General features: G+C 36.7%; 1 protein-coding gene across 15 annotated transcripts in view; it reads left to right on the top strand.

Annotated features, from left to right (window-relative positions):
• Window positions 1–25,795, top strand: part of MINDY2 (MINDY lysine 48 deubiquitinase 2) — a 115,783-nt gene that overhangs the window by 5,348 nt on the left and 84,640 nt on the right. For all 15 annotated transcript variants that reach the window (XM_060294203.2, XM_060294202.2, XM_060294201.2 and 12 more), the window contains exons 2-3: window positions 9,134–9,191; window positions 20,144–20,208. In XM_060294203.2, coding sequence (XP_060150186.1) covers window positions 9,134–9,191; window positions 20,144–20,208 — 123 coding nt within the window. The remainder of the gene's footprint in view (window positions 1–9,133; window positions 9,192–20,143; window positions 20,209–25,795) is intronic.

Here is a 25,795-nt window from a genome sequence, read left to right as displayed (position 1 = left end):
ACATTAGGAAGATTTGAGTGATTCAAAGGAAGTAAGTACCATGATGATTCTGGGTGAGAGATGACAGTTAAAATGATCAAACATGGTAAGTACTGAGTTGGAAATGTTAGAGTTTTAATGAAAAGTGTTGGTTTAGGACTGATGGAAAGTAGGTGATCATCACTCATCTGTAAAATAGTTGAGCTGTGATAATCCAACAAATCAAGAAAGAAGGAAATCTGTTCATTAAATTTAATTCAAGCTCAAATTTCTAACTCTCTTTAGCCGACACCAGGTAAATTGACCCAAATTGAAGTCTTAGAATACATTTTCATTTTGCTTCTTTATTTTAGACTTTTTTTTTTGGTGTTTTTTTAATAGTTTTTCTTTAATCTTTCATAAAATAATGCCATTTTTCATTTGAGGGCTGTGGCCCAATTAATCAGTTGTGTTTATAAAAATCAAGTCAGAAGATACATAAAATATAAAATTTACTTTCTGATGTTATTGGCCTATGTTATAAATACTGAAGCAGAGTGATGGGTACTTGGAAGTTCACTATGCTGTTACTTTTTGGCTTTTCCATATGATTCAAATTTTGCATTATGAAACATTTTTAAAAGCTTCTGCCTTAATATTTTTATGTTTATGAAGGTATTACTTTAATAATAGAGGGAGTCCCTGCTTTGTCACACTTTTGTTTTCTTATAGAAAGAATATAGGTTCTAAGGCCCACATACTCAAAAAAATATATATATATATACACATATATATATATAACTTATACTGTACATTATAATAGAAGACATATAGCATTGTAATATCTAATCATTATGTATCTAATTATTATGTAGCATTTTAGTGGAAGACTGAATGCACTATTCTGATTTAAGATGCTGGAAGCATATCCCCTCTCCTCCCTAATCCTTTGGGTGGGAAATTCTTCCTCTTCTTTCTTTGCTTAGCAGGTGCTGAGACGATCTCCTACTCCACATCAAGGGAGGAACAGCAGGATTCTTAAGCAAGTTTGTTTACCTTAGGCTTGTTGTTCCAGACATTAAACCTAGAAACTATCAATATAAAATAAAAATTGATACATTTGATTCAGTAAAAAACAAAAAACTTAAGGTTAAAAAAAAGAAAAAGGACAAAAAGATACCCCTTCCCCAAAAAACTTCACCAGGAACTAAGTCAAGTCAAAACACACACTACAAACTAAGGGAATTATCTGCTAGATTACTGTATGTGTCTAAGAGCTAATTTCTTAATTTACAGAGAGCCCTTATAAATTAGAAAGAAAAAGATGAGTGACCCAAGAGCAAAATGAGCAAAAGGCCATTAGCAGAAAATTCAGTGAAGTTCCAGCGGACATATCCTCTGTCTCATTATCACCTGCAGAGGGTGAGCTTCTTACCAGAAAGCTTTTGCTCTAATTCTCCCTCCCTCCTTGATGACTTTTCTTTTCTCATACCTTTTCACAGATACCTCTTCTTACTTTTGACTAGGTTTTACCTTCTTTTTTTACTTCCCTCATAGGAATATTGCAATTGCACAAATTTTCTCATATTCCCCTTTTCCTAAAGTAGGCACAAAGCTCTTTTGAGGATTTCCAAGTGTATTACTTATAAAAATGGAAAAACAGATGGTGAGCTGAAGATTCCATTTTAGCCTGTGCCCACCCTGTTTGTTTTTTAATATAGATCCTGTAAGAAGAGATTAAAAACTTCACACAGTGGTAGAGTTTTGTTTACACAAAAGGTGCAAGCAACACTTCCGAGGCTTTCATTTCCAGTCTCTCCTAAGAATTAGGATTGGTGTAATATCTCTGGGTTTGTCAGATAAAGTGGATATGGGCAGATGAGATTATGAATACTCCCTGTGTTAGTTGTCCTATTAGTGATGTCCTCATTTTCTCCTCTGCCTTTGCTATGAGTAGTCCTTCAGTGGAAAACCTTCCCATTCTCCTTCCATCCTTGTCACTGTTAAGTCCCAGGTGAAGGACATTTGAGCACAGGTGGTATCAGTAATCCTAGGGCTTTGAATAATAACAGTAAGTACTCAATTATGTTTATGTCCAGATACTATGCTAAGTATTCTACATGTATTATATGCAATTTCTCTCTCTTTTTTTTTTTTTTGTGGTACGCGGGCCTCTCACCGTTGTGGCCTTTCCCATTGCGGAGCACAGGCTCCGGACTCGCAGGCTCAGTGGCCATGACTCACGGGCCTAGCCGCTCTGCGGCATGTAGGATCCTCCTGGACCAGGGCACGAACCCATGTCCCCTGCATCGGCAGGCGGACTCTCAACCACTGTGCCACCAGGGAAGCCCCTATGCAATTTCTCTTTTAATTTTCTCAACCACATCAGGAAATCCTTGTGTAGATATTGTTCCTATTTTACATACATAGAAAATTGAGGTGCATAAAATGTAAATAACTTACTCAAGGTAAGTTTATACCCACTTCAGAACCTGAGCTCTTACTTCAGATATTTGGTTGGAAAGTTGAAATTCAAGGTGACAGTAAGCCTGGTGGACAATAGGCCTGGGACAAACCAGGGTGGAAGAAGAGCTAGTGATAAAGTCAGAGAAGCAGAAATAGACTTCACGATTCCTTAGAACAAATCCTGGGGATCTGTTCTTTGTACAGATTCCTTCTGTTTTTAGCCCCCTGTGTTTTATCTCATGTCCTCTCAATTATCTGACACTTCCAATTTCAGAGCCTTTCTTGAGTTCTGTGGTGAACGAGCTTGCCTTTACCATCAAAGTTTATTAAGTATTTTCTTTGATATTTTCAGTAGTTAAGTTTTCTCTCTCCTGCCACTACCCTAGTTCAGGCCACTTTCGTCTCTCTTCTGGACTACTTTAGTAGCCTTTTAACTGTTCTCTTGTCTTATCTTATTCTCATCTGTCTTTCAAGCAATTAATATAAATGTTTCACTGTCACTTTTTCTTTGGGTATATTTTCAGCATGGTAAGCTTGCTGAGCTGCTTAAATATAAGTCCAGTGAAATTTGAACTAAAGATGCCTTTTTTAAAAAAAGTTGTATTTATTTATATTTATTTATTTTTATAAACTTATTTATTTATTTTTGGCTGCCTTGGGTCTTCGTTGCTGCACGCGGGCTTTCTCTAGTTGTGGTGAGCGGGGGCTACTCCTCATTGTGGTGCGCGGGCTTCTTATTGTGGTGGCTTCTCTTGTTGCAGAGCATGGGCTCTAGGCCCACTGGCTTCAGTAGTTGTGACTCGCTGGCTCTAGAGCGCAAGCTTAGTTGTGGCGCATGGGTTTAGTTGCTCCACAGCATGTGGGATCTTCCCAGACCAGGGCTGGAACCCGTGTCCCCTGCATTGGCAGGCAGATTCTTAACCACTGCACCACCAGGGAAGCACCAAGATGTCTTCTTTTATTATACATCTTTTACTGGGAAAATTTCACTGGAAAAACATTCTTCATTGTTCTAAAACCTTTGAATTGCGTATAAAATAGGACATTCTTGAAAATCTAATACATGTGAATATATCTGCAGTTTCTGATGGTTTTAAATAGTTTTAAATAGGCCTCAATATTACTCTGAGAATGGAGTCTAAGTTCTGATAAACATTGAGGGTAAAGGTGTTTCAAATTGGCCGAAGTTGAAAGTTGTCTCTTATTAAATTTTCCTGATTTGAAATACTGATGGCATGTAGAAAGTCAGTTAGATTTTTAGTATTTTTAAGTACAGTAATTATTCTTAATAATAAATGAATATTACCTCTAAGAAATTAGAATATAAAGCATGATGTATAATAGCTTATAATACATGTTTATTTGCTGGAGCCAGAATTAAAGGCATGTTGAAGGGATCCTTAAGTTTTTTAGCCCTTATTTTGAAAAAAGCTGCATTTCGTCTCCTTGATTCCCATTAATAATACTTATATTATAATTTCTTCACAATTTCAACTTAAAAAAATTACAAATACTATATGATTTGCCACATATTCAAAATCAGTGAAACTTGAACTGAGAAGAAATTTTTTTTTTTTTGAACGTGCTGTGCTGCTTGCAGGATCTTAGTTCCCCAACCAGGGATTGAACCCACACCCCCTGCAGTGGAAGTGCAGAGCCCTAACCATTGGACCACCAGGGAATTCCCAAGAAATTGTATTATTTAGTGATCCTTTTTACCATAAGTAATGCAAAAACAGACTACAGCACAGGAATCAAATAATTCACGGACAAATTAAAAATATTTGTCTCCTGGGACTTCCCTGCATGGCACAGTGGTTAAGACTCCATGCTCCCAATGCAGGAGGCCCAGGTTCGATCTCTGATCAGGGAACTAGATCCCACATGCATGCCACAACTAAGAAGCCTGCATGCTGCAACTAAGGAGCATGCGAGCCGCAACTAAGGAGCCCACCTGGTGCAACTAACTAAATATTAAAAAAAAAAAATTTTTGTCTCCTGAGTTCCAACTCAACTTTCTGTTTGAATGTCAAACTAAATTTCACAGTTATGAAGCAGACATCATTTTCTTCTACAAACTTACCTTCCCTTACCAAATGTCTTATTTTTATTAAATGTATGGATCTTAAGTTTTAGAGTTCCCTGAGCCTTAGAGTCAACTTCAGTTTTTCTTTTCCCATCATCCTTCACTTTTCACTGGTCATAAAGTTCTGTCAGTTATTCATTTAAAATATATTTCACGGGACTTCCTTGGAGGTCCAGTGGTTAAGACTCTGTGCTTCCACTGCAGGGGGCACGGGTTTGATCCCTGGCTGGGGAACTAAGATCCCACATGCTGTGCAGCACAGCCAAAAAAAAATACACACGCACACACACACATATATATATACATATATTTCAGATAACGTTTTATATAAGATTTCATTGAAAGAAAGTGTTGCTGTTTTTAGAAGTCTGTATATTAATTTTGTATCTTGCAGTTTTACCAAATTCATTGATGAGTTCTGGTAGCTTTGCTGGTGTCTTTAGGATTTTCTATGTATAGCATGTCATCTGTAAACAGTGACAGTTTTACTTCTTTTCCAGTTTGGATTCCTTTTATTTCTTTTTCTTGTCTGGTTGCTGTGGTTAGGACTTCTAATACTATGTTGATTAAAAGTGGTAATGGGAATTTCCTGGTGGTCCAGGGGTTAGGAATCTGCACTTCCACTGCAGGGGGCACAGGTTCAATCCCTGGTCCGGGAACTAAGATCCTACAAGCCACACTGGATGGCCAAAAAAAAAAAAAAAAAAAAAAAATGGTTGAGCATCCTTGTCTTGTTCCTGATCTGAGAGGAAATGGTGAAATGCTTTTCACCATTGAGTATGATGTTAGCTGTGGCCCTGTCATAAATGGTCTCTATTATGGTGAGTTATGTTTCCGCTATACCCACTTTGTTGAGAGTTTTTATCATAAATCGATGTTGAATTTTATCAAAAGCTTTTTTTGCATCTATTGAGATGATCATATGATTTTTTGTCAGTTTGTTAATGTGGTGTATCACATTGATTGATTGTTGCAGAGCACGGGCTCTAGGGTGTGCTGTCTTCAGTAGTTGTGACACGCGGGCTCCAGAGCACAGGCTCAGTAGTTGTGGCACACGGGCTGAGTTGCTCCGCAGCATGTGGGATCTTCCCGGACCAGGGCTCGAACCCGTGTTCCCTGCATTGGCAGGCGGATTCTTAACCACTGCGCCACCAGGGAAGCCCCAAACTGTATTTCTTGAGTACTTATTAATTGGTATTCTAATTAAACATTTAACAATGTTCTTTGGCTGGTCATTTTCATACTTACCGTTAGCTATGTAGACTGTTCCTTATTTGTTATTACTGGGTCCCCTGCATTTTTTTCCCACCTCTCCCCTATATCAAAATTATAGGTATCAAAATCTTGGCATATCACTTTTGAGATGTTTTACATTTCTGTTCAGGATATTAACACTTTAAGCAGGTTTTGTTATTTTTATTTTTGGTCTCTCTTGAGTCTGTTCTCAAGTATACTTTACTCTTCGAATGACTAAGAATTACAGAATAATTGGGCTGAATTAATGATGTTTTATCCTATAGTTGAATATATAGAGTTGTAGTAGCTATTTCCTTTTGTTAATTTAAATATTCTTTTGTTAATTTAAGTGTTTAATATTAAATATTTTATTTAAATATTAATTTTAATAGAAATCTAGTTAGAATAATAAAATATTTACAGGATAGGACATAATTTATTTTCCTAGATAATAAAAGCTTCATTTTATTTGGACTCTATTAATTTGAAACTGTGTGTGAATATGTACTGAGAGGTTTTGGTCAAATTTTAGGAAGAATATTTAAACTACTTAGAGTACCTTCCAGATGTCCTTGAATACATTAATTTACTTGTAAACAATATGTTATAGATTATTACTAAAAGAGGACCATCTGAGAACCTAGGTCATACTTCATTTGTTTGTCTGTTTTTCATCATAACATTTAAAATTTAGAGATTCAGACAGAATGCCACAATTTAAAATTCTGTATCCTTAGCTAACTTTCCCATAACCTGTTTTTTCTTTAATAGACTCTAAAGAGACAAAGGAAAGAAAGTCTTACGATCATTAACAAAATCTTCAGCATTTGCTTTTGTGGTGATGGTGCTGGAGGGAAGCAAAAAGAGAAGCAAGCATTCCGGAAGATCATTTTGTGGTTAAAAAAAATTAAGATCTGTTGATGGCTCCAAAGTATTAGTGGGAGGGAGGCAGACATTTCTTCACTATTGTACTCTTTTGTCCCTAGCTTTAGTGAACATCCATAATATTTTGTTGGCTAAGATTCGGGAAATGAATATACCACTCAGTATGCTTGGGAATAGTTAAAATATTTGTGTATTTGTTGTCCCACTTCTAAAATCTCTATAAAGGTTGTCATTTCCTATTTCAAATGTTTGAAGCAAGACATGATAGGCAGTTGTTATTATTTGGAAATTTCAAGACTAAACCCTGAAATCATCTATTTGTAGAAATCTAGGATTGTAGAATGTATTTCCCAAATACATACACTTGTTAGTGCCTTGGTTTCTTATTGACAATTTTATAGTGGGATTACTACATTGACCAAAAGAGGATAAGCTATTTGTTTATGGGATTTTCTGGTGAATATATTTCTGCACTGAATTTGTCTGGAATAAAAGAATATATAGGTCTCATTTAAGAAGCATTGTTAGGTGAAAACTGGACTTTCAGAGTGGTCTGACAGTTATTCAGAATGTAAATATTCACAGTGTATATAAACTACTGGTTTAAATATCAGACCTTCAAAGTGGTATTGAAACACCTTGATAAAATATTATCTAAAAGCAGTTAAGATCATCTAAAGCAGGGATCAACATACTTTTCCTGTAAAGGACCAGATAGTAAATATTTTAGGCTTTGTGGGCCATATCGTCTCTGTTGCAAAGATTCAGCTCTGTTATTATAGTGCAAAAGCAGCCAAAGACAGTACATAAACAAATGAGAGTGACACCCAATACAACTTTATTTAGAAAAACAAGCAGGGGACTATAATTTGCCAATGAGTTTCAATTTGAAAAATGTACTCTTTATGGGAACTCTCTGTACTTTCTGCTGAATTTTTCTGTAAACCTAAAACTGCTCCAAAAAAAATGTCTATTACAATTTCTGGGACTTCCCTGGTGGTCCAGTTGTTAAGACTCTGTGCTTCCACTGCAGGGGGCGTGGATTCTATCCCTGGTCGGGGAACTGAGATCCTGCATGCCATGCGGCGCAGCCAAAAAAAAAAAAAAAGAAAAAAGTCTATTACAATTTTAAAAAGTGTCCTAGAAAATAAGAATAATTTAGAAACAAGTAATGATCAAAACCTCCATGGCAACTCTTGGTTTTCACTGAGTGATAAAGCCACTGGATGACTAACTTATAAGTACCAACTGTCATGTATGCTTTCAGAGGGTCTAAAACTGTTCTGTTTTACAGGGATCTTTTTTAGCACTTACTTTATTCATTAATTAAAACAAAAAATTGTGACATACTGTTACTACATTTGGTAACATAAAGATCCAGAGCACCTTCTTCAACACTTGTTGTTGGAGAAATTGCTGATTTAAAAGATCCTGAAATAGTAATTCCTGAGGAATTTTTAATTATGCTGCTATTCTGTCATTGCTATGTTAATTATTTTGTTCGAGTTTGAATCCTACAGTACTTATTTTTCTTCCATGAATATACCAAGGAGTATGCTTTTCAATAAGTCAGCTAAAATATTTACAATCATTGGCTGTAATATCTGTGTAATTCATCTGATAATTCATTTGAAAAATTCATTTAGACTGTGTTGCAGCTGACATAACTTTTGAAACTTAAGTATGACTATAACGTATATATCTACTTTTAACCTTTTTATTGTGACATATAGCGCATACAGAAAAGTACATAAAACAGAGATGTCCAGTTTAACAAGTTATCATAAAGCAAACAGTGGAACTACCATGCAAGTCAAGATATAGAGCATTGCCAGCACCCCAGAGGCCTCTTATGTGTCCTGTTACAACTATAACTCCTTCTCTTATCCCTAGGGTTAACCACAGTCCTAATTTTTATAGTATCCATTTTCTTTTCTTTATACATATACAGCTCTAAACAGTAAAGTTTAATTTTGCCTGTTTTTAAGTTTTACAGGTTGACTCATATAGTATGAATCCTTCAGTTTATGACCATCCTTTATACTGTATTCATTTTAGCTACTCAACAAAAAAAAATGGCCCAGGTAGACTGAAGTAATGGAATACTGACCTGTGTTAAGCCTGTCTTCAGTAAAACTGCTGCATGGGTGACCTGTCAAAACATGTTCGGTGCCTCTTCCTGCCCTTAAACTGTATTTTCTATCATGCAGGACACTGCTGCAGGTGCATAATGACAATCAGGATGGATGACGAAAGGCATAGCACTTGGCTTTGAAAATAGATTTCTCATTGACTCTCTGAGATCTTGTATCACCCTGTAAATTTTATGATGATAGGATTGGCTTTGTTGTATTAAAGATTAGTTACAAAGATTTTTAAATGTGAGTGTTGTATACCTATAGTAGATACATATAATACACATACATACTTGTGTTTCTGACTGAAGAAACACTTTAATTATCTAAAACATTTGATTTTATAGAAAAATACTTTGTTTTTCAGGTGAAACTTCCACCGATGATGGAAATCATAACTGCTGAACAGCTGATGGAATATTTAGGTTAGTGTTGAAAAGTGAATGATTTTTATATCTCTTTCAAAATAAACCAAAGTTTTCAAAGCTAATATATTACCAAATTTCACCTTTTTTAGGCTATTTTTAAGTTATAATTTTTAATCTCTTAATTAAAAAATTTTATCAGTATGTTTCTGTTATTGGATGCCTTCTTTCTGACCAGCATTAAAATTCTTTAATATAAATAAAGAGACTAGTGACATCTAGAAAACAAGGTACATATTAATTCCAATAAACTACAGAGTGGGAAATGGCACAAAAACTCTAACATTGAATGTAGGTAGTGTTTTAAAATATTGAGTAGACTTGAATTAAAACCCAGGAGGTGATTTAGAGCAGTGCTACCCAAAATATGATTCATGGACCTCTGTCAGTCTATACAATGTTAGTTACCGGTCTGCAATGAAATAGAGGCTTATACTAGAGTGTAAAACATTTTAGTCCATCTGAAATTTTTTGATGGCCAGTTTTTCTTGATGAAGGAAGCAGTGTATTGAATTGCATTCTTATGCAAGATTCTTATTTCAAAACAGACCATACTACACAGTTTGCAGACCAGTTGCATTGAGTAGAACTTGTTTACAGAGTAGGTTGTTGTATATCACCCTGTGGTCTTTTACAATTTAGCAAATAAGAATTTATATATTTATACTATTACCAAATCGGAAATCTTAATCCATATTCTTACAGTTGTTTAGTAATTAAATTTTTATTTTAAAAAATTTTATTAGCTGATTAGTTTATTTATGGCATTCCAGACAACTAGCTAACTGATTTTTTTTTTGTGAGGTGTAAGTTTAGTGAAGTAATTGAGATTAGAGCTTTTGGAAGACCTTTTTCTTTCTTTTTTTTTTTTTTTGCAGTACGCGGGCCTCTCACTGTTGTGGCCTCTCCCGTTGCGGAGCACAGGCTCCGGACGCGCAGGCTCAGTGGCCATGGCTCACGGGCCTAGCCGCTCCGCGGCATGTGGGATCTTCCCAGACTGGGGCGCGAACCCGTGTCCCCTGCATCGGCAGGTGGACTCTCAACCACTGCGCCACCAGGGAAGCCCTCGAAGACCTTTTTCTTTATGTAATTAATGTCATTTAATCCCACTCACTGGCTAGGGAACCTCATAGTTAAGTGTAGATTACTTTCAATATCTAGATGTCTGGAAATAGAATTTCTATTTAAACCTCTTTTACTCTAGCTTGGTGATTCTTAAACTTTGTGGTTTCTAAATTATATTTCATGGAAAAGGCTGAAATATGCTTAGTGCTTTTGATGAACAGCCAGTATGACTGCCAAGGACTGTGCAAAGGGGAAGTATTAGGAGATGAGATTAGAGGTAATGGGATCATATCGTACAGTATCCTAGGCTATTATAGCAACTTTGACTTTTGCTGTGGGTGATTGGGAAGCCATTAAAGGATTTTGAACAGAGGACTAATGATCTGACTTTGAGTTTAACAAGAATTCTCTGGCTGTTATGTTGAAAATAGAACTTAGTAGTGTAAAGGCAGAAGCAGGGAGATTGGTTAGCAAGCTGTTAAAACTGTCAAAAGATGGTGGTGGCTTCAAGCAGGGTAGTAGAAGTGGAGATTATAAAATATGGTCAGATTCTGAATATAGAGCTGACTGAATTTGCCGATCAGTTGAATGTGGAGTGAGAGTGAAGTCAAGGGTTACCCCATGATTTTTGGTTTGAACAACTGGAAGGACAGAGTTAACATCAACTGAAACAGGAAAAAATGGAAGGAACATGTTTAGGGAGGAATATCAGGATTTTGGTTTTGGGATGTTTATTGGCATTCAAGTGGAGATATCAGGGAGGCAGTGGGATATATAAATGTAGAGTCTAGAGGAGAGGTCTCAATCAGTGCTGTACAGTAAAACTTTCTGTGTCAGTGGAAATGTTCTATATCTGTGCTGTCTAGTTTCATAGCCACTAGGCACATGTGGCTCTTGATATCTTAAAATATAGCTGATGTGACTGAGGAACTGAATATTAAATTAATTTTAAATTAAATTTTTATTAATTAATTAAATTTAAATTTATGTAGCCACATGTCACTACTAGTTATTGTATTGGACAGCACAGATCTAGCCTGTAAATACACATTTGGGAACACATAACATATATAAATGACAGTTATACTGAGTCACAAATAATATAAATGTAGATAGAGAAGGGAAGAGATCAGTAGACTGAATCTTGGATGTGCCAGTGATTAGAAGCTGAGGAAGAGGAAGAATGGGTAGAAGCTCAACTATATAGAAGAAAAACCAAAGACTAATTTCCTAGAATCTAAATGAAGAGTTTCAATGAAGAGTTAGAGATAGTTGAATCAAATGCTGCTAATAGGCCACGCAGGATGAAAACTGAAAATTGACCATTGATTGAGCCATAAGGAGGTAATTGGTAACTTCAACGAGTCCACAGGATAAAAACCTGACTGGAGTGGGCACAGGGGAAAATTAGAAGCCCTTATATATTGTACATAGCCAGTAGGAATGTAACATAATGAAGCTACTGTGGAAAACAGTTTGTCAGTTCCTTAGAAAGCTAAATATAGAATTACCTATGATCCTACAACTTTATCCAAGAGAAGTAAAAATACATTTTCACACAAAAACTTGTACAGGAATGTTCATAGCAGCATTATAATAATAGCCTAAAAGTGGAAACAACCCAGATAGCCATAAACTGATGAGTGGATAAACAAACTGTGTTATATCCATATAGTGAAACATTATTCAGCCATAAAAAGGAATGTATTGATACATGCTGTAATATGGATAAACCTTAAATACATTATGCTAAGTCAAAGAAGCCAAGTCACAAAATACCACTTATTATATGATTCCATTTATATCAAATGTCCAGAATAGGCAAATTTAGAGACAGAAAGTAGATTAGTGGTTGCTTAGGACTTGGGAATATAGGGGGGAAATAGAGATTGACTGCTAATGGGTATAGAGTTTCTTTAAGGGGAGACCAAAATGTTCTAAAATTAGATCATGATGATAATTTCACAATCCTATTAATATACTTTAAAAACACTGAATTGTACACTTTAAATGGGTTAATTATATGGTATGTGAATTACATTTCTATAAAGCTGTTTTTAAAAAGAGAAAATTGAAGGAAAGGAATTGAAAAGAGTATTTTAGACAAATAGAAGTATTAGTCTTAGGCAGTACAGATACTTTATCCTTAGCAAAGGAGGGAAGATAGAATGTATTAAAAATAGATGCAGGTAGGTGGACAGATGTGGGTGTGGTAACTTATAGAAGGTCTTTTGAGTGCTTCTATTTTCTCAGTGAAACGGGAAACCAGGTTATCAGCTGAGAGTGAAGATGAAGGAGGAGTTGTTGAAGATGAGAAGGAAGATGTTGCCTAGACAAGTTGGAGGTGAATGGGGAGATGAAGTATTATTCCTGGGCATTACCACTGGGGTTAGTGAGACCAGCCAACATTGGCAGTATGATTTCTTCAGTCACACTCAGCTGCATGAGTATAGGCCTGAATAGTGGAGGAGCAGGATTTAACCAGAGCTGGGTTTTTGCTAAGTGAGTATGTTGAAGAAAGAGTCTAGGAAATTGAAGGTATGTGTAGAGAGTGGTTATAATGATGAGCTATAATAGTTAAGTTGCATAAAGAGGAAATGAGGATATAAATATGTTGAAAAATGTGACGGGATTTAGTGGATTGTAGGCCCTGATACAGCTGAAGAATTTTTGGAGCCTGGTGATAACAAAGCTGTATGATCATAGGGAATGAGTTTCTGAGATAAGGTGGAATATAAGATTCTTGTTGGAAAAGAGGCAAGGAACAGAAAGTCCAGGGTATTAGATGGGTCATCTCTATGAGTATTGAAATTATCAAAAATTATGGCAGGATTTGTGTCATAGAGAGGTAGTGAGCTAGGAATGAGGCAGATTGACCTGAAAGTTGGTAGAGAACTATAACCAGGTGGGTGGATAATGGGTAGTATTATATGATAGCATGAGTTTTAAAACTGAGGAGTTTTAGGGAGGAGGGAGAGAAAGAATGACCCTAAGGAGCAAGTAGATCCACCTTCAGGCTCACCGGTAAAGAAGCATGAGAGAGAAAAGACATCACTTGAGAGGGCTGCAGTGTCATCAAGGCAGAGCCAAATTTCATTTAGGCAGAAGATGAAGGAAACATTAAGAAAAGAAAATACTTAGAAGATTTGAGAGACCATGAGTTCCAGAGGACACTGAAATTCAAGATAGGAATTTAGGAGTCGTTAGTATAAAAATGGTATTTAAATCTGTGGAAATTGATGAGATCATTAAGAGAGAAAGTATAGAGAAGAGACGTGGGTCCAGGATCATCCCCTAAAGTTTCCCAGCATGCACAGATTGGGTAGAGCAGTGTTTCTCCACCTTTTTTTCAGTATTGCCCCCCTAAGGAGCCTTTGTAGACATCTTTGTCCTAATCACTCACTCCAGGAAATTTTAATACCACAGATATACTGTATGTCTCTTCATGTTCTGTGGCCCTTTGAAGGCCACAAACCATTATAATATCTAAGATACCTTTGTCCCTACCCTCCAAGAATCAGTTTTTGCCCCCTTGGCGGTAACATCGCCCCTGCTGAAATGCATGGGTTAGAGCAGCGGTCCCCAAACTTTTCGGCACCAGGGACTGCTTTTGTAGAAGACAATTTTCCCACGGGATGGGTGGAAGTTTCAGCAGGGGTGACGTTTAATATAAAAGATATTATTAAAATTAATTTTACTTCCTTTTACTTTTTTTAATGTGGCTACTAAAAATTTAAAGTTACATATGGGCTTGCATTTGTGGCTTGCATTATATTTCTGTTGGACAGTGCTAACCTTAAACTGTGCTGCCACTCCACAGCTTCTTATGTCATCCTGGCTCTGCTGTCTGTGCTATCATAGACCGATGCCATTTACCTAACCTCTTGCCTGCTAGTTATTACCATCACTCTACTTGCCTTTTTCTATTCTACCTTCTGAGACAAAATGAGCTCTTTTGCTGTCAGTTCCCATAGCTAAAGAATGCATTTGTAATGGCAGAGACCCATGAGCAGAGGCAGAGGGCATATGAATGGAGGTACTAATAGTATAAAAGGGTAAGATTGGAGTGGAAATAAAAGCATCATAAATTATAATATCTCTTCATTTTACAGATGAGGTAACCAAAGCTCAGAAAGATTAAATTATGTGTTCTATCCATCTAGGCACCTTCTAATATGATTTTTAAAGTGCTGAAAGGCTAGTATTCTCAAAAGTATATCCCTTCTCCCTTTCCACCACTCAAGTGTTTTTGATAGAGTATTTTAAATTCCTACTACTTGTCTCTTCCTTTTTTTTTTCTTTTTCTTATCCAGCAAATATTTACTGATTATGTACTGTGGACAAGTTATTTGGAGGTGTCAACAATACAGTCAATGTGGCTTGCATAAATGTACTAAGAAAATGTTAACATGGTATTTTTCTTGGAAAGAAAATAATTAGTGCATCTTGGTATCTTAAATTTATCTAACTGTTAGATTTTAAAAATCCCTGAGAGAGCAGAACATAGAGTAGAGAATTTTTTAAATTATAGGGAAAAAGAAAAATTGACAAAGTAATATTTAGATTTAGGGTAGCTAAAGAGGTTTGGAAGTCCTGGGCGAGGAGACTCATCTACAGGGACAGCATGAAAGTAATATGATCCTAATGGGAGGTGGGAGAGAAGTGAGCAAGAATAATGTGAGAAGAGAGATTCTGAAAACTCTGCCTCGCCAAAAGTAAACTTTATTTAAAGCCAATCCTGCCAAAACAAATTGTTTAATTTTCTAAGCTATTTGGATTTTGTTCTCTTGAGATTACTCCAGTTCTCTGGGGGAACCAGAGATACTTTTTCATTAATAAGCAAACACTAGTAGAAAGATTGTAAAGAAACCATTAAAGGTTTTCCTAGGTTTTTCAAAGGTTAGAGGAGGAGGGAATTTTAATTTGGAAATTTCTGTTACTGGAGTATTAGAACAGGGTCAAATATGGACATGGCTTGTTGGAGGGCTTTGGCCTCAAGAAAGCAACATGAAAGCTCCTAGTGAGTGCTAGGAGGTCTAAGTGGGGAAGAAGTGTAGGTGGAAGGCAGAAAATGGTTAGGAAGATGAGGTAAAAAAGCACAACACAAACTAGAATACACACTATGATTTTAGCCATCCAAGACAGTTTGTATGATGGTGAGACTAGCATCGTATTATAGTAAGGAAAATGGTTGTTAGGATGATGGTGCTGTCTGACTTTTTAAAAGGTAATTTATTTTATCTTTTGAACATAAATACTATAAAAGGAGGTCAATGTTGAAGCATGTTAATTTTGCCCACAGTTGACTGTGTCTTCTCTTTTCCAAATGCTCACCTGGGATAAGTTACCTACTACCTACTGCCAAACCCTCTCTTCCTTTTTTGGCCTAATGTGGCTGTCAGGTTTTTGTTTCTTAATTTCTGTTTGTCTGAAATATCCCATTAATAGCAAAGTCTTATGGATTCTTTCTTTGAAATTCTTTCCTCTCTCTGTATACTGGTACTTCGGAATGTGATTTATTGCAAGCTCTTTTGTTTCCTCTACTCTCCAAATTAGCCTACATATCAGTGTTATCTTCTTAAAGCACCAGTTTCATCCTTCACTTGTCTACTTAAAAACAGAAAGATTCCCTTATGATCTTTCACAAGCAGCCAAACTTACTGATGTATTATTTATGATTTTCTATAATCTGATCAAGCTTACCCATCCAGCCATATTTCCCACCACTCTGCAACATAAATCTTATGTATAAACCTCCTTATAAACTGCCCATATAGCAAGATGTTTCTTATATTTGCTTTTCCCATCATTCTTTCTCCCTCAAAGAATGCTTTTTCCCCTCACTGCCTTGGCAGGTTCTGCCGATTTTTCTGACTCTGCTTTAGATACTACCCCCTACAAAGGATATTTCTAAGTGCTACAGGCTTTATGAATATTTCTTTTCAAAATCACTTGGTACTTAAGGCCTTTATTACATTTTACACTCTATTATACCTTATTGTTATTTTATTCTGTTTCCTGTATGTTCTTTGCCCAACCAAATTATTAGTTTTTTAAGGGAAACGCTCATTTCCAAACACGTTAACCTGTTGCTAAACACGGAATAGACTTTCAATAAATACTGTTTTTTTAAAAATGTTTTATTTATTTATTTATTTGGCTGCGTCAGGTCTTAGTTGCAGCACGCAGGATCTTCGTTGTGGCATGTGGGATCTTTTTTTTGCAGCGCATGGGCTCTTCACTGTGGCGCGCGGGCTCCAGGGCACGCAGGCTCAGTAGTTGGCAGCGTGTGAGCTCTCTAGTTGTGGCACGTGGGCTCCAGAGCCCATGGGCTCAGTAGTTGCAGCACGAACGCTCTCTAGTTGTGGTGCGTGGACTCTAGAGTGTGCAGGCTCAGTAGTCGCGGCGTGTGGTTTTAGTTGCCCCACAGCATGTGGGATCTTAGTTCCCCGACCAGGGATTGAACCTGCATCCCCTTCATTGGAAGGCAGATTCTTAACCACTGGACCACCAGGGAAGTCCCTCAATAAATATTTTTGATTGAGGTAGTATTGTTGACCAATTTTGTTATAAAGGTTAGATAAGCTAGACAGAATTCTTAAGAGATGATTTATTTAGATATCTAAAACTGAAAGATGCTCCCTTAAAAACTCAAAATCAGTCTTTTAAAAATATCTAATTCTCTATTACAAACTTTCCTAAAAATACAGATGTCTATTGCTTCATATCACCCCAAAATTTAGTCACTTAGAACAATGAATGTTTATTATCACACAGTATCTGTAGGTCAGGAATCTGGGTGTGGCTAAGTGACTCTAGCTTAAGGTCTCTCATGAGGTTGCAGTCAGTGTGTCAGTTGGGGCTGCAGTCTTATCTCCAGGCCCAACTGAGGAAGATCTGCTTCCAAGCTTTCTCGCTTGGTTGTTGGCAGGATTCAGTTCCTCACAGGTTGTTAGACTGAGGTTCTCAGTTCCTCATTGACTGTGGCTCTCTGTGGCTCTCTCTCTAGAGGCTTCCTTCAATTCCTTGCCGTGGGCATCTCCAAAAGGCAGCTCAGAACATGGCAGGTGGCATTCCTCAGAGTGAGCAAATGAGAAAGCACCATGACAAACGACACAATATTTTCTTTTATAATTTTGTAAGTGACATTTCATTAATTCTGTTGTATTTGATTCACTAGAAGTGAATCCAGTCCACACTCAAGGGAAGGTGATTATACAAAGGTATGAATGCCAGGCTATAGGGCTCATTGAGGTCCATCACAGAGGCTGCCTCCCTTAGTCAGGCCATTCTTCTCTTGTCTGAAGATCTTTTCTGACCTCAGGAAAAGAGGGGTTGCTTATCTGAGTCTTTCCCAATAATTATTCTATTCTTAGCACCTAAGCTTTAATCCATGATAGCATATGTAGGGTCATTTAGTATTGAATTATGTAATGTTCTGCATCCTGACCCTATTAAAGTTGTAGGAAAGCATACACTACAGTCTTTTATCAGGATAAATACAGAGCTTAAATGAGATATAGGATACCAGTATAGCAAATATGTTCTCAATTATTTGAATAAATAATGTATAAAATTTACTCAAAGCGTAGTTTTCAGTTAAATGCTATATTAAAACCTCAACATGTAAATATACAATGTGCCATGTATAATAAGGATTCAAAAATGTTTGTTAAATACACTTGCTTATATATTTCTGTGAATGAATTAATTTAGTGATTTAGAATTCCTGTACCTATGGTGGAATAAAATTGTTATCAGTTAGATTTTGCCATCTTAAAGTTCTAAATAAAAGCAAAAATAATAATATATTGATGTTCGTAGGAATTTCTTTATTATCAGAGTTGGAGAGATTAAAAGAATACTTTTTTAAAAACTTATTTATGTATTTATCTTTGGCTGCGTTGGGTCTTCGTTGCTGCGCGCAGCTTTCGCTAGTTGTAGCAAGCGGGGGCTAATCTTTGTTGTGGTGCATGGGCTTCTGATTTGTGGTGGCTTCTCTTGTTGCAGAGCACAGGCTCTAAGCGCATGGGCTTCAGTAGTTGTGGCTCGTCGGCTTAGTAGTTGTGGCTCACGGGCTCTAGAGCGCAGGCTCAGTAGTTGTGGCACATGGGCTTAGTTGCTCCTTGGCATGTGGGGTCTTCCCGGACCAGGGCTCGAACCCATGTCCCCTGCACTGGCAGGCGGATTCTTAACCACTGTGCCACCAGGGAAGTCCCTAAAAGAATACTTGATGCAGTCTTTAGAAGTTTATTTTGAATTTGAAAATAAAAGTTAATAAAACAATTTATCAACTTAGTGATTTGGGAGGCTGGCTGAGAAGTTAGTTCCATGTATCACTGTTTATATCAAATTAATTCCAGGTAAAGATTTAAACGTAAAAAAAGACAAATATAAAATTACATGAAGAAAGTATATGTGAATGTTTGTATACTCTGAAGAGGTGAAAATCTTTCTGACATGACATCAAACCCATCAAACCCAGAAGCTATAATAGAAGAATTTGACTATACTGAAATTAAATATTTCTGTATGGTGAAAAGTAGGCAAAAAACATCACCATAAAGTCAGAAGCCATTATGGGAAAAAAAAAATTTACCATGTATAACAGGAAATGTTCTAATTCCTCTAACTGAAAAAGAGCTTTTATGTGGTTCAGTAAAAAAAAAAAATGATACTTGTATAGGCAGGCAATTCAAAGATAAGTATATATAATTAATACATAGTTAAAAAGGCAAAACATGGATAAAAAGTTACTGCATATATTAAAATGATGCTACATATATTTAAAAGGTATCACGTATACTAAAAGTCATTTATAGGGGCTTCCCTGGTAGCACAGTGGTTAAGAATCCGCCTGCCAATGCAGGGAACACGGGTTCCAGGGAACACGGGTTCGAGCCCTGGGCTGGGAAGATCCCACATGCCGCGGAGCAACTAAGCCCACGTGCCACAACTACTGAGCCTGCACTCTAGAGGCCGCGAGTCACAACTACTGAGCCCGTATGCCACAACTAATGAAGCCTGCACGCCTAGAGCCTGTGCTCTGCAACAAGAGAAGCCACCGCAATAAGGAGGCCGCACACCGTAACGAAGAGTAGCCCCCGCTTGCTGCAACTAGAGGAAGTCCGCGTGCAGCAACAAAGACCCAATGCAGCCAAAAATAAATAAGTAAATAAATTTATTTTTTAAAAAGTCATTTATATATTAAAATGGTGATACCAAGTGAAAATACCTGTATAAAAATGTATCAATTTGGGGGAAGTATAGTTGCTTTACAATATTATATTAGTTTCAGGTGTACAGCATAGTGACTCAGTATTTTTACAGATTATACTCCATTAAAAGCTATTACAAGATAATGGCTTTAATTCCCTGTGCTATACAATATATTCTTGTTGCTTATCTATTTTATACATAGTAGTTTGTATCTCAATTCCATACCCCTTTCTTACCTCTCTCTCTCCCCTCTCCTCACCGGTAACCACTAAGATACCAGTTTTTTAAATGCAAAAAAAAATGTTTGCTTACTTCTAAGAATGACAAACATTTAGAAGACTGATGACACCCATTCTTGGAAAGGTATTGGGGTAATAGTTATCTTGCTGATAGCAGTGAAACTTGGTAAAAACCTTTTAGAGCTTTATTGTAGTGACATGGAAAGATGCTTAAATATAAAGAGGAGGAAAAAGAAAGTTCAAAACATAGGATGTACACTGAAAAAAATATGTGAGACCTTAGCTAACAGTTAACATTGATTTTCTCTGAATGGGGGGGTAAATATTTTATGTTACCTATTGCTACAATTTATAATTAAAATATATTACCTTTGTAATTAGATAAAAAGTAATATTTTTAAAAGGCAACTTTACCATTTCTTTTTACAGGAGACTACATGCTTGATACAAAGCCAAAAGAAATTTCAGAAATTCAACGTTTAAACTATGAGCAGGTAATAGATACAATTTTTGTTATATTAAGATAGTTAATTTTTACTTACAGATATATTCATTGGTCTCTATCAGTGGCTTTTCTTTTTTTTAATTTTTTAATTTTATTTATTTTTTTATACAGCAGGTTCTTATTAGTTATCTATTTTATACATATTAGTGTATATATGTCAATCCCAATCTCCCAATTCATCACACCACCCCCACCACTTTCCCCCCTTGGTGTCCATACGTTTGTTCTCTACATTTGTGTCTCTATTTCTGCCTTGTAAACCAGTTCATCTGTACCATTTTTATAGGTTCCACATATATGCATTAATATACGATATTTGTTTTTCTCTTTCCGACTTACTTCACTCTGTATGACAATCTCTAGATCCATCCATGTCTCTACAAATGACCCAATTTTGTTCCTTTTTATGGCTGAGTAATATTCCATTGTATATATATACAACACATCTTCTTTATCCATTTGTCTGTTGATGGGCATTTAGGTTGCTTCCATGACCTGGCTATTGTAAATAGTGCTGCAATGAACATTGGGGTGCATGTGTCTTTTGAATTATGGTTTTCTCTGGGTATATGCCCAGGAGTGGGATTGCTGGGTCATATGGTAACTCTATTTTTAGTTTTTTAAGGAACCTCCGTACTGTTCTCCAAAGGGGCTGTATCAATTTACATTCCCACCAACAGTATAAGAGGGTTCCCTTTTCTCCACACCCTCTCCAGCATTTGTTGTTTGTAGATTTTCTGTTGATGTCCATTCTAATTGGTGTGAGGTGATACCTCATTGTAGTTTTAATTTGCATTTCTCTAATAATTAGTGATGTTGGGCAGCTTTTTATGTGCTTCTTGGCCATCTGTATGTCTTCTTTGGAGAAATGTCTATTTAGGTCTTCTGCCCATTGTTTGATTGGGTTGTTTGTTTTTTTAATATTGAGCTACATGAGCTGTTTATATATTTTGGAGATTAATCCTTTGTCCGTTGATTCGTTTGCAAATATTTTCTCCCGTGCTGAAGGTTGTCTTTTTGTCTTGTTTGTGGTTTGCTTTGCTTTACAAAGCTCTTAAGTCTTATTAGGTCCCATTTGTTTATTTTTATTACCATTACTCTAGGAGGTGGATCAAAAAAGATCTTGCTGTGATTTATGTCAAAGAGTGTTCTTCCTATGTTTTCCTCTAAGACTTTTATAGTGTCTGGCCTTACATTTAGGTCTTTAATCCATTTTGAGTTTATTTTTGTGTATGGTGTTAGGGAGTGTTCTGATTTCATTCTTTTACATGTAGCTGTCCAGTTTTCCCAACACCACTTATTGAAGAGACTGTCTTTTCTCCATTGTACATCCTGGCTTGCTTTGTCATAGATTAGTTGACCATAGGTACGTGGGTTTATCTTTGGGCTTTCTATCCTGTTCCATTGATCTATATTTCTGTTTTTGTGCCCATACTATATTGTCTTGATTATTGTAGCTTTGTAGTATAGTCTGAATTCAGGGATTCTGATTCCTCCAGCTCCACTTTTTTCCCTCAAGACTGCTTTGGCTATTCGGGGTCTTTTGTGTCTCCATACAAATTTTAAGACTTTTTGTTCTAGTTCTGTAAAAAATGCCATTGGTGATTTGATAGGGATTGCATTGAATCTGTAGATTGCTTTGGGTAGTATAGTTATTTTAACAGTATTGATTCTTCCAGTCCAAGAACATGGTATATCTCTCCATCTGTTTGTGTCATCTTTTTTAAAAAATTTTTTTTTTATATATCAGGTTCTTATTGGTTATCCATTTTATACATATTAGTGTATATATGTCAATCCCAGCTGCTTTTGCTGCATCCCATAGGTTTTGGATCATCATGTTTTCATTGTAATTTGTCTGTAGATATTTTTTGATTTCCTCTTTAATTTCTTCAGTGATCTCTTAGTTATTTAGTAACGTATTGTTTACCCTCCATGCATTTGTGTTTTTTATGGTTTCTTTTGCTGTAATTGATTTCTAATCTCATAGCGTTGTGGTCGGAAAAGATGCTTGATATGATTTCAATTTTCTTAAATTTACCAAGGCTTGATTTGTGACCCACAATGTGATCAATCCTGGAGAATGTTCCATGTGCACTTGAGAAGAAAGTGTAATCTGCTATTTTTGGAAGGAATGTCCTATAAATATCAATTAAATCTATATGGTCCATTGTGTCATTTAAAGCTTGTGTTTCCTTATTAATTTTCTGTTGGGATGATCTGTCCATTGGTGTAAGTGAGGTGTTAAAAGTCCCCCACTATTATTGCGTTACTGTCAATTTCCTCTTTTATAGCTGTTAGTTGCCTTACGTATTGAGGTGCTCCTGTGTTGGGTGCATATATATTTACAATTGTTATAGCTTCTTCTCGGATTGATCCCTTGATCATGTAGTATCCTTCCTTGTCTCTTATAACATTCTTTATTTTAAAGTCTATTTTATCTGATATAAGTATTGCTACTCCAGCTTTCTTTTTATTTCCATTTGCATGGAATATCTTTTTCCATCCCCTCACTTTCAGTCTGTATGTGTCCCTAGGTCTGAAGTGGGTCTCTTGTAGACAGCATATATATGGGTCTTGTTTTTGTATACATTCAGCGAGCCTGTGTCTTTTGGTTGGAGCATTTAATCCATTCATGTTTAAGGTAATTATTGATATCTATGCTCCTTTACCATTTTCTTAATTGTTTTGGGTTTGTTTTTGTAGGTCCTTTTCTTCTCTTGTGTTTCCCACTTAGAGAAGTTCCTTTAGCATTTGTTGTAGAGCTGGTTTGGTGGTGCTGGATTCTCCTAGCTTTTGCTTGTCTGTAAAGCTTTTGATTTCTCCACTGATTCTGGATGTGATCCTTGGCAAATAGAATAATCTTGGTTGTATGTTCTTCCCTTTCACCACTTTAAATATATTGTGCCACTCCCTTCTGGCTTGTGGAGTTTCTGCTGAGAAATCAGCTGTTAACCTTATGGGAGTTCCCTTGTATGTTATTTGTCCTTTTTCCCTCGTTGCTTTCAGTAATTTTTCTTTGTCTTTAATTTTTGTCAATTTGATTACTGTGTGTGTCGGCGGGTTTCTCCTTGGGTTTATCCTGCCTGGGACTGTCTGCACTTCCTGTACTTGGATGGCTATTTCCTTTCCCATGTTAGGGAAGTTTTTGACTATAATCTCTTCACATATTTTCTTGGGTCCTTTCTCTCTCTCTTCTCCTTCTGGGACCCCTATAATGCAAATGTTGTTGCATTCAGTGTTGTCCCAGAGGTCCCTTAGGCTGTCTTCATTTCTTTTCATTCTTTTTTGTTTATTCTGTTCCACGGCAGTGAATTCCACCATTCTGTCTTCCAGATCACTTATCCGTTCTTCTGCCTCAGTTATTCTGCTATTGATTCCTTCTAGTGTATTTTTCGTTTCAGTTATTGTATTGTTCATCTCTGTTTGTTCTTTAATTCTTCTAGGCTTTTGTTAAACATTTCTTGCATCTTCTTGATCTTTGCCTCCATTCTTTTCCCGAGGTCCTGGATCATCTTCATTATCATTATTCTGAATTCTTTTTCTGGAAGGTTGCCTTTCTCCACTTCATTTAGTTGTTTTTCTGGGGTTTTATCTTGTTCCTTCATCTGGTACAAAGTCCTCTGTCTTTTCATTTTGTCTATCTTTCTGTGAATGTGGTTTTCCTTCCACAGGCTGCAGAATTGTAGTTCTTCTTGCTTCTGCTGTCTGCTGTCTCGTGGATGAGGCTATCTAAGAGGCTTGTGCAAGCTTCCTGATGGGAGGGACTGGTGGTGGGTAGAGCTGGGTGTTGCTCTGGTGGGCAGAGCTCAGTAAAACTTTAATCCACTTGTTTGCTGATGGGTTGGGCTGGGTTCCCTCCCTGTTGGTTGTTTGGCCTGAGGCGACCCAGCACTGGAGCCTACCCGGCTCTTTGGTGGGGCTAATGGCAGACTCTGGGAGGGCTCACGCCAAGGAGTACTTCCCAGAACTTCTGCTTCCAGTGTCCCTGTCCCCACAGTAAGTGACATCCACCCCCTCCCTCTGCAGAAGACCCTCCAACACTAGCAGGTAGGTCTGGTTCAGTCTCCCCTGGGGTCACTGCTCCTTCCCTTGGGTCCCGATATGCGCATTACTTTGTGTGTGCCCTCCAAGAGTGGAGTCTCTGTTTCCCCTGTCCTGTCAAAGTCCTGCAATCAAATCCCGCTAGCCTTCAAAGCCTGATTCTCTAGGAATTCCTCCTCCTGTTGCTGGACCCCCAGGTTGGGAAGCCTGACGTGGGGCTCAGAATCTTCACTGCAGTGGGTGGACTTCTGTGATATAAGTGTTCTCCAGTTTGTGAGTCACCCACCCAGCAGTTATGGGATTTGATTTTATTGTCATTGTACCCCTCCTACCATCTCATTGTGGCTTTTCCTTTGTCTTTGGATGTGGGGATCTTTTTTGGTGAGTTCCAGTGTCTTCCTGTCCATGATTGTTCAGCAGTTGGTTGTGATTCCGGTGCTCTCGCAAGAGGGAGTCTCAGTGGACTTTTGGGCATATTCTTTGTTTTCTCTTTTTACACCCTTTTAAAAATGTAAAAACCATTCTTAGCTCACAGCCTTATTTGACCCACAGGCCGTACTTTGCTGATCTGTCTTTTATGTGAATCTATATGCAATGTAGAATGAAACATAGGTATCATTCTACACACCTATGTAGAATGATAACTTGGTATTTTCCTTGAAAAAATTGACTTTCAGGTGAATTTGTTATTGATTTATCTTTCCTCATTTGTGTACATTTTACAATTAAATTATATGTAGGAAACAGTTCAGCAGAAGATTTCTGGGGTATGTCATTAGGACTAAATCTGCTGTTTCATAGTTTCAACGTGTCTACGTTGCTTGGCACGTTCTTTAGAGATACTATTCTGTAATATAGGAGGGGACCACTGGGCTCAAAATTATTGGAGCTGTAAGAAAGCAAGCATAGCTTCATTTTCTTCAGTATTCTTCCTTTGTTTGACAATGGAAGGCAAGAAGAAATCAGGTTCTTACAGTGGAAGAAGTATCAGGCAGGGAAGAAACAGATATCATTGGAACCTTTATGTTTACTTTCAAAGTAACCCTTACTACATACTTTCACCAGTATCCAAATGGCAAAAAGAAAACAAAATTCATTTTGGTATTGCAAAATTTCTTGAATTTGAATGTTCAAATAATCTAGTCCTAATGAAATGGAAAAGCCAGTATGTTGCATTGCATCACTGTGTAAGGTAGGAAATCCATAGCTAAAGCCAAATAGGTATGCTAAATCATTTAAATTCTATTGGAATTTGTAGCTTAAAGCAAGGATTTCTAAACATTTCTCACAATGGAAACTTCTTTTCAAATGAAATCTTAGGCTAACCTTCAATATATAAAACCAGTAAATATTTTATAAGTATAAAGTGTTATGGTTAAATTTATATCATTTATTTATCAAATTTGTATCATTTCTTATTGAAATCAGCAAGGCTATTATGATTAATACAAAAACTTGAAATTAGAAATTATGGATCACAGTTGCAGTTTCACATTAACCTCAAAATTCATTTTACTTCTGTTGCATAGTCT

The sequence above is a fragment of the Globicephala melas genome, chromosome 2 (genome assembly GCF_963455315.2).
Source record: "Globicephala melas chromosome 2, mGloMel1.2, whole genome shotgun sequence".
Taxonomy (NCBI): Eukaryota; Metazoa; Chordata; class Mammalia; order Artiodactyla; family Delphinidae; genus Globicephala; species Globicephala melas.
This window is presented reverse-complemented; position numbering and strand designations above follow the sequence as displayed.